Source organism: Stegastes partitus, unplaced genomic scaffold, assembly GCF_000690725.1.
Source record: "Stegastes partitus isolate 25-593 unplaced genomic scaffold, Stegastes_partitus-1.0.2 Scaffold729, whole genome shotgun sequence".
NCBI lineage: Eukaryota > Metazoa > Chordata > Actinopteri > Pomacentridae > Stegastes > Stegastes partitus.
The window spans coordinates 160,234-170,319 of record NW_007578460.1 but is presented as its reverse complement, the minus strand read 5'-3'; the positions used below and the strand labels follow the sequence as shown (position 1 = coordinate 170,319).

Below are 10,086 nucleotides of genomic sequence, written 5' to 3'. Positions count from 1 at the left end.
GGACAACAAAAGGGTGAAAAGTGCCTGATAAGGGGTTAAATATCCAATAATCTAACTGGCAAGAAATAAAAGCATGCATTAGCACCTCCGTGCTGGCCTGAGAGAGAAACAGGCGAACTCTGGCTATGTTCTTCAGATGATAAAATCCTATCTTCTCTATGTTTTTAATATGTGGAATAAAATTCAGCTCAGAGTCAAAAATTACGCCCAGGTTTTTTTTTACAGAATGTGCTGGTTTAAAACCTTGTAGATTTGATAAAAGTTTCTCTCTCTGGCCTTCAGGACCTATAACTAAAACTTCTGTTTTGTCCTGGTTGAGCTGTAGGAAGTTTGCTGCCATCCATGATTTGATGTCTAAAATGCATTTAAAAAGGGTATCAACTGGCCCTGTGTCATCAGGAGACACGGCAACGTACAGCTGTGTGTCATCAGCGTAGCTATGGAAACTGATGCCGTGTCTCCTGATGACATCCCCAAGAGGAAGCATATAAAGATTAAAAAGAATGGGACCTAAAACTGAACCTTGGGGAACTCCACACCTAATTTTATGGGTCCCTGAGGAACACGTATCCATACTTACATAAAAGCATCGGTCTGTGAGGAAGGAGCTGAACCAGTTAAAAATAGTACCAGAGAGGCCGACCAGGTGCTTGAGTCTATTTAATAAAATGTGATGGTCTACTGTATCAAAAGAAGCGCTTAGATCCAGTAGAACCAACACTGTAAGTTTTCTGTTATCCAAATTCCACCTGATGTCGTTTAAAATCTTTAAAAGTGCCGTCTCGGTACTGTGGTTCATCCTAAAGCCATACTGATGTCTTTCTAAAATGTTTTTCTGATTAAAAAGTCATTGACTTGATTAAAAACCCGTTTTTCAAAAATTTTACTTTAAAAAGGTAAGTTGGATACGGGATGGTACTTATTAAAAACAGTAGGATCTAAATTGCTCTTCTTCAGAAGGGGCTTCACCACCACCGCCATTTTAAAGGCAGTGGGGAAGACGCTCGTCTGAAGAGAGTAATTCATCATGTTTAAAATCTGTTCCTCAAAAAATCCATAAAAAGATTTTAAAAGTGGTGTGGAAATTGGGTCTAAAAGGCAGGTTGTTGGGTTTACTTGGGAGTAAACTCGACCAAGTGTCCTTGCATCAACCAGGGCAAAACTCTCCAGTGTTTCCTTCCTTCCTTTAGTGTTACTCTACAACATCGCTTAAGACGTATCATGTAATTGCCACTTACACTTCAATATTAACTTTTGTGTATACTCACACATCAGCACANCATTTCTAATTATCTAAGTATGTTATGATGAGATATGCAAGTATGGCAGGGCTGTATAAACAAAAGCTTAAAAGAGACTTCATGTTGGACACAAATTCAGCCAGACATGCAAAATCACAGACTGAAGTGAAAAGCAAAGCCAACATTCAAGTGCCATAAATGTGCATTCTTTCTGACAGCCAGCAGGGGGTGCCTCCTCTAGTCAGATTGTCTAGAAGAAAATGACTTTAAATGTTTCACAATATTTTACTTTGGGAAACATTTTCCTAATGAGTTTGTGGTCCTAATCACTTGTTTCAAGAAGTTTTGAATATGAAATGGTGTTCCGTTTGTAAATTATAGTCCCATTTAGAGTAAAATATACAATGAAGCAGAGCAGTCTTTAGGACAGAACGACCTTGTGCATAGTGTCCTCAGGTTCTCCGGTCAGATCCAGCTCTCATCAGGTCCTGTTTCAAAAAAAAAAATGGAAATGGCCAAATTCCAAACTTGAGTCTTCAAAATGGTAGTGCACAAACCAGGGGTTGAGTGAACACATCCATAATTTATATTCTGTATATGCTCACAACAATAGCTCATGTTACTAAATGTCAGTAAAACTGACACATAGCGCAAGTTTTGCTGCCCCCTGATGGCCAAAAATCAGCTCCTGCATTTTGAAGAAATAAATCGTGGGCACTTCACATTGTGCGAACTCCTGCCTCCTTGCATTCCCCCTCTACCAATCCCTAAAGAGCACCTCAACAAAATGAGGAGAGAGGAGGTTTCTGGAAGAGCTTAGAACGCAATAGAAAAGTGCATCCGACCCCTCACATGCTTATTAGGACAGAGGTTGGAGGATACATTGTTTACCATCTACAATCCTGCATCAGACACCTTCCATCTTTGTAAATTGGCTTTTAACTTGTTTGAGTTAAATTACAAATTACATTTGTCATTTTTGTACAGTTTTTAATCAGTGTATTTTGTTTTCCAAATGATTTATTCCAGTGATGTCTGCTTTCTCCACCAGGTGTGCTGTGATCACAAGGATCTCGCCAGGTGCCGTCGCCGAGTTCAGCTGCAACGGGATGGACGGCCGCTACGTGAACATCGTCATCCCGGACAGAGAAGAGTTCCTGACTCTGTGTGAGGTTGAGGTGTACGGCTCACGGCTGGATTAGGTCTCACATGGACTCAAACTGAACAACATCACAGTTTAAGCGTCAGTATGACCAGAAAAATACAATAAAGTGTACAGAACCAAGAGTTCCAATTCCCAATTTGAAGTCATTTTCTTTTTAAGGTAATTTTTTTATTTTGGAAGGAACAGCGCAAAATTTAAAATTATTGCACCAGAGTCGGTTAGCAGCTAATTTGCATCTGTTGTCCCTGGACAGATACAAAAAAGGAAACAACCACAATGCACTTCATAAATACACTACATAAAACAATACAAAACTTCAAAGCCCATCAGTGTGAGATAATGAATAAAATCCATAAAAACAACAAGTGAAAGTTAATCACTGGCGGTGGCAATTCTGTGCTGACTTCAGCCAGATCTTGAGGCTGGTTTTAAACAACACCAAGCTTTCTGAATCTTTAATCTTAGGGATGGAACTGCGTAAGTAGATTGATCAAAATCTGTCTTTCTAAACTGAGATACCCAATCACCTCTAGTAGCTGCTCTTCTCCTACTCGCACTGCCGCTACCTGGGTGGACAGGCATCCTCTAGAGGACTGATACTACTGATTCAAGTTCTCAGCTAATGAAATATTCTGGTGACATTAGTACAAATCTGCAACACAAGCCAGCTTACATTACATTTGATGTTTGGCAGTGTTTCAGTGCTGTCGTTGAGTTTTAATTCTGATCTGTTGATGTACCGTCACTACACCTGCTGCAGCATAAATCTCTGTATGTAACTAGTGAAATACTATTAAATCATTGATGCATCCATGTTGCCCTTTTGATTTCATCACTTTTGTTCTGGATTAAAGACCCCTCTCTGGTGAAAATCAAGTCTTTTACCTGATTAACATGCCTATATGGTGGTTTTATATTCTAAAAGACATTTTCGACCACTCTTTTAGGCAAACATCTACGATTCGCAACAGTTTCTTGTATATGTGATTAAAAATCACATTCTGCAAACACAGCATATTTGTTTTGTAACTTGGAGAATACTTTCCTGCTAATACTTTGTTGCTTCTTTTTAAATAACATTATGAATCCCTGACTTTTCTTTATTTCTATACTATTAGACTGTTAGTGTTTTTATTGAAGCAAGGTATAGGATCAACATACCTTTGCTATTTATGAGCACCATGACAGCTCAGATTGCATATTGGTTACTTATTGAAGGACAGTGTTCATCACATACTCAGAAAACGATATAATCGCACATTAAATAGACGAATGGCATCGTATTCATGGCTCGAGATGTTAATAAACTGCAGAGAATTTCATGTTAACATGCTGCCGTGGAGCAAAACAGAGAAGTCGCAGAACATTTGTGATGTTGAAACACTCAGACACGAGGGTGACGCATTTACCAGAGAAGTTACAGAGACAGTGTGGGTTGCGAAAAGTGAAAATGTGCACGACTCAGCGTTTTCAACATTTATCGCTGCTGTTATTTTGTTCCCTGTGCGCGCTTTGGTACAGTCAGTGTTCTGGAAAAGCAGAGCCAAGAGCAGGTGGAGGAAGTCACTTAATTCTTATTTACTTAATTACGAATGCTTGTAAAATACTCTATTACACATAAATGTTCTGCATTTAACATCAACACCTACACTAGAAGTAGAGACGTATTATCAACAAAATGCACTTGAAGTGTTTGTGCTGCAGTAAAAGTCCTCTGAGGCTGGTTTGGTTGTTAATCCTGATGCATCACAGTGTAAATAGCTTTTACTGTTGTAGCTGCTTCAGGCGGAGTTACTTTTAACTGACTTTTCCTCTTTCACTCTCCCTAAAGTTGCTTTTATGTTGTTTGAATCACCTTGTTCCTCACTAACAGGCTGTATTGTTGTGATCTGAATTTAGTGCTTTGTGTGAGACTGTGTAGTGTGTGTGCTTGTTGTTTCTTCTGGCTGCGGTTGTGTTTTCAGGCTGGACGGGGTTTCCGGACGGGAGAGCTCTTACTCACACTCCTCCTCACCTGATGTGCATCAGCAGTCATCACTGGATAAAGTCTGCCTCCACCTGTGCTCCAGCGCCAGTGGATTATCCCCCTTAGAGTGGTAGCCAGCCTGCAGAGTGTGGAGAACTTCCTGCTTTGAGATACTTGCTTTGTCTGACGTGCTTTACCCCAGGATGTCCCTCCCTCACTCGGCTACCCTCACGAGCATCCCGGTGTCCCTTGGTTCCCTGCATTTGTCAAACAAATCCCTCTTTTCTTCACTCCCAAACCCTGTGTTGCATCTTTGGATCCCTCCCACGACTGAACCCTCACATGTATCAGCTCTTCGTTCAGTCTATATGATGACAGAAATTGCTTGTTATGAGTTTTCTAGTTCCCAACCCATCGGTCGGGTCCCTCCGAAGCATCCCGAGATCATTCTGAGGACCTGTTAGGAAAAGCAACTCCTCTGATCATTAATTTTGTTATGAGAGTTCTGTATAATTGCAGTAATTTAAGGATCTGAGACGTTTAGAAGAGATGAGGTCACTTTTTAACGGAACAACTCATGAGACATCCGTGATAATGGGCCCCTAATAGACTCTTCTGTTAGTTGTCAAAATAGCTGGAAACAAGGGATGTGTGTGAAATGTGCTGCATTTTAGAATTCTAAATGTTCTTTATATTTAAAATCTTCATGTCAAAATGTTGGACTCCTGACTTTGACCTACAGCCACTTTGTCAGGACCCTGTTGTGTTACATCTGAACACACTGGGGACCTTAAAACATCATTTTTTGATGCACAGGAAAGTCCAATATCCATCCATTATCCATCCATCCATCATCTATACACCGCTTAATCCTCGACCTTCTAGTTGCGAGGCAACGGTGCTAACCACTGAGCCACCTTGCAGCCCGGAAAGTCCAATAGACCAGTAAAAATCCCTGATTATCAGACAGAGATGCTCGAGCCAAATATCGTCAGCTTTTTCAGGTAACAAGAAGTTTGCCTGGTAACAGGCTGAGCGCTCAGAAAGGATGAATCTGTCATGACCAAATCTAACCAAGTAGTTTTGTGCCTACAAATCAGAACCTAAATAACACAACAAAGCATGTAAAAAAAAAAAAACAGTGTTCTGACAGGGGACAGAGGTTCAGTCGTCTTACACCACCAGCGTTCCTCTCACCTCCATTAGAGGCTGTTTTGTTCGACAAAAAAATACTTCTATCAGCGGATGTCTTGGACGGCTGCGGCTTTAACAAACCAGCAGTATTAAATAGAATAACAGAATAGAATAGAATAGAATAGAATAGAATAGAATAGAATAGAACTCTATCGTCATTGTTAACAACAATGAAAGACAGTTCAGCAGCTCTTTGGATAAGCAAATTAATTAGCAGATTAAGTATAATATATAAATATATATATGCATAAGTACAGTACTGGTGCACATTTATTGAGCTACATTTCAATTCTGGTCGAAAACAATTGCACAACCCCCTTTAATGCATGAAGCACTTGTCCATGGGAATAAATCTTGAGCAACAGGCACAAGGCTGTTGCAAAATACCCATTTTATTAAGTAACGTTATACATCCTTGAGTCAGTGTTCCTGGTAAAATATTGTGAGTGCTGTGGTCTGATCTTTGGCACATTTCTTGGCGTGGACTTGGATAACCTGTGACATTCATTCATGGGAAGGGAAGTAAAAGCCGCTGGTGGTTTGTGATTGGACAGTGCTGATGATGGCAATTATCTGATTCCTGTTTGGTTGGCTACGATTCAACTGATGCGATCAAGACGGAGATAGGTATAAAAGGCAAAGACACCCAAAGGTTTTAGGGGTTTGGAAGCTTTAACTTCTTCTCTGTTGAATCACCAGACTGCTGGAAGAAAGCGTTTGCTTTGTCTACACGTCCAGGTAATACATTGAACGTCTTTGTTCCAACAGATTATTGAAATCTTAACTCTGAAGTTGAACTGCTCCTGAATTAATCTGTAATTCTGAAGGTTTTTGTTGTTCTTATACTAATTTGTGGTTTCAATGTTCCAGTATGCTTTTTGGGTCCAATACTTCAAATATAAACACTTTTTAAGTTGCTTAATTACAAATTCAGATTCACAGAATTCAAGTCAGATGAAAAAAAATTAAAAATCAGGATGCAAAAATTAGGCTGCAAGGTGACTTGGTGGTTAGCACCGTTGCCTCGCAGCAAGAAGGTCGCCGGTGAGGACACCCGGGATCTTTCTGCGTGGAGTCTCCACGTTCTCCCCGTGCAGCGTGGGTTCTACTCTGAATATATGGAATGAATCTTTATGGGTTTTCATAGAGATGGCGGCGCACATAGACGCAACGGCTCTTTCAGGAGACAGCGAGAGTGAAAGTGTTGAGTGTCTTGTCTATCCCAGACATTTATTCTGCAAAACTGACAAGAGACTTATTTATATTATATATATTCAGACTTTGATTCCANTATATATATATACACAACTAAATTTTATTGAAAACGTGCCAAATCATGGCATGGCTCATCTCAGAGCACTTGACAAACTGCGGTGAGGGAGAAAAGAAGTCTGAGGAAGAAACCTGTGACAGAACCAGAAACTGGGTCTTTTTATGCTTAGATGTTTTCCATTTAACACTTCCTGCATCTGACTTCTGACCTTAAAGCACCTGTGTAGGATTTAGTGACACCTAGTGGCGAGGTTGCAGACTGCAGCCAACTTCTTTAACCCAGAATGCAAACTGCACAGGGGAGCCCCGCTTCTTCTAACTCAGACATGCACTTCCCTCAAAACAATTTTTGCCAAATTCAGGCATCTATAAATGTTTACAATCTGCTGTTTTGCCGTGCATTTGAAATATTATTGATGTGTGATTCATGTAAGAGGGTGATCAGTCACTTCTATGTGCACCACCAAGCGTCACTTGAACTCAAAGATCAGAGGAAAGAAATACTTTATTGAACCAGCTGCTAAAACAAATCTAATCCTCTGTGGTGCTAAAAGCTACTTGTCATCTGTTTTTTTTAAAATTCCTTTTGTTTATAATCTCATTAATAGGAATAATGATAAATAAAAGCCAAATCAACTGCTGTATAAATGTCTGTCATTTCTAACCACAAAATCGGTGAAAAAAAGTGAGCTCCCCTGAAACACACAGTGTGTTATGCACACCTAAAAAACTGACTTCACAAATAACACGGAGGGATTTCTATTTCCAGACTTTAACTTTGATTAATGCTTACTTAGTTCTGAATATTAAAGGTTGAAGAAGGGCTGAAGCATTCATTTGTTTTGCCACATTTCAGTGGCAGTTTTAATACAGCATATTTCTCATGTAATAGTAAAGAAATGTAAATCTTTAAATCCTGTAAATTAATGCCTGTCATGTTTCTCACCCAGAATGATGAAACTGAGTGTTTTCCTTCTGCTGCTCCTGCCGGCGATGAGCTCGACATACACTTACAGTAAGTATGATCAGAGAGCATCCATGTGAAGCATCACCACATGCAGGAGCACACTGTTTCCATTTGAGTTTTAAAGGTACTTTTAAAGATTGCATTTCATGTTTTGCTCTCGCAGCAGGTAGTCTGAACTCTCTGGACATCATAATGCACTTTGAATTACACAGTTTGACCTCATAGCGTCTCACCAGTGGGTCTGTCAGTTTGAAATTCTGCTGCAGGTCCCAACATTTACAAACATACCAAATGTGAAATGTATAGAATTTCACAAACACGGTTATAAAAATAAGTATCTTGGGTTATATGAATTATTATTTTAGTTACAAAAATAAGTCAATGAAAGAGTAATAAAGTATAAAAGTGGAAATTAAAAAGAAGAATAAATAAAAATTTTTAAAAAAAGTGGCGATATAAAATAATATTAATCAAAAATGATTCCATAAAAGAAAAGGCTGATTAAAGTAGAAATATAAAGACAAATAAATAAAATAATAAGAGTTATTCTTATTTAATTTTTTTAATTTTCATTTATTTTTTATGTCGCTTTTAAAGCAAAGGAAATATGCACACAACAACATTCCTACCGCGCACAGATTTCTGCGCATATTTCCTTTGCTTTCCTTTATTTTTAAATTTTATTAATTCTTCTTTTTATTTCCACTTTTATTTTATTATTCTTTTACTGATTTATTTTTGTAATTTGACACTTTCACTACTCCATATAACAGGCTACGTTACTCCTTACATTATTGCATCATGGCAGCGTGACTCCACAACATCGCTGTCATGTGACTTGCAATATAATGTTCAATCTCATGTATCAGCACAAATCTGTATCCTAACAAGAAGCACAAACATAAGATTGTTTTTTATGCTCTTTGATAAAGTTTTGCCACAAAACCAACCGCTACGTTGGTGAAAACCAGCCCACTGAGCACTTACAGAGTGAATCAAAGCAGAACCGACAGAAGGCTGAACTGCATTACAGGAAAACGTAATGTGATTACAGCGATGAGTTACTACCAACACTGATCACATCTTCTAAACGCTTTTCCATCCGTCTCATTCACAGAAAACTTGGCCTTGCGTGGAAAAGCCACCCAGTCAGTGCGTTATTATCACATACTGGCAGCTGCCTCCAATGCAATCGATGGAAACCGTGACTCGACCTTCTCGCACGGCTCGTGCACACATACTGTGGAGGAGAACAACCCCTGGTGGAGAGTGGACCTGCTGGAGTCCTACATCATCACCTCCATCATCGTCGTCAACAGAGGAGACTGCTGTGAGCACCGGATCAACGGGCTGAGGATACACATAGGCAACTCTTTGACCAACAACGGTTTAGGAAACCCAAAGTAAGTCAGTCGGAGAGATCAGCAAATGTCCAACATGTCCCACTAGTTTGTCAGAGCTTTGTTGCTCATTTTCACCCCAACAGTGTTTGTTCACTTCTGTAATTTGAGGCAAATCTAACATTGAGGTGCAAGAGCTGCTCAAGACTCAGTAGGTGTCAATGTAGTGATTTTTGGAAATATGAAAATATGCTGCGCAAGCATTAGCGCAGAACCATACTGACCTTCACTTATGAAGTAACTAACAACAATGATCCTGGAGTTATGAGCACTGTTACCAGTACTGCTTCTCAGCTGCCGTCATGGGGGACTTTAACTCTCTCTCTTTTCTGTCAGGGTTGGTACAATTGCTTCAGCTGATCTGGGAGAAGCAGTCACCGTGCGTTTCACTGATCGTGTTGAAGGACGTTATGTGACTTTGGCGCTATCTGGATCCCCAGAGTACCTTACGCTCTGTGAGGTGGAAGTCTACGGGTACCCTGCCCCAACTGGTGAGCTATTACACACCACAGCATGCAGACATTTTCATTTTATCTACAAACTGGTATGAGCCCAACATTTCTGGTTGATATGCAAAAGGTTGTGATGTACACATAATGCGCCTGGTTGTGCTAAAAACTAAAAAAAACTAGGGTTAGAATATATTTGTATATTTAGAAAGTGCATTAATAACTGTACAATTTCACATATTTGTAACTTTTAAGTGATCAATGATGTTGAGCGACTGCGTTGTATTAATTACATGCGTACATTCTTCTTGCAGAAGAGAATCTTGCACCACAAGGAAAAGCCACACAGTCGTCGCTGTATTCATTTGGCGTGGCAGGAAATGCCATAGATGGGAATCGTGCCAGTAAGTGGGAAAGCGGCTCCTGCACACA

At 39.7% G+C, this 10,086-nt stretch overlaps 1 protein-coding gene across 1 annotated transcript in view; it reads left to right on the top strand.

The window, feature by feature from the left end:
- Positions 1–2,267: 2,267 nt before the first annotated feature.
- LOC103364232 (uncharacterized) overlaps positions 2,268–10,086 on the top strand; it is a 19,206-nt gene continuing 11,387 nt past the window's right edge. Inside the window, exons 1-6 of the mRNA XM_008291286.1 lie at positions 2,268–2,433; positions 6,266–6,304; positions 7,789–7,853; positions 8,923–9,208; positions 9,542–9,696; positions 9,969–10,079. Coding sequence (XP_008289508.1) covers positions 2,273–2,433; positions 6,266–6,304; positions 7,789–7,853; positions 8,923–9,208; positions 9,542–9,696; positions 9,969–10,079 — 817 coding nt within the window. The 5' untranslated portion in view covers positions 2,268–2,272. The remainder of the gene's footprint in view (positions 2,434–6,265; positions 6,305–7,788; positions 7,854–8,922; positions 9,209–9,541; positions 9,697–9,968; positions 10,080–10,086) is intronic.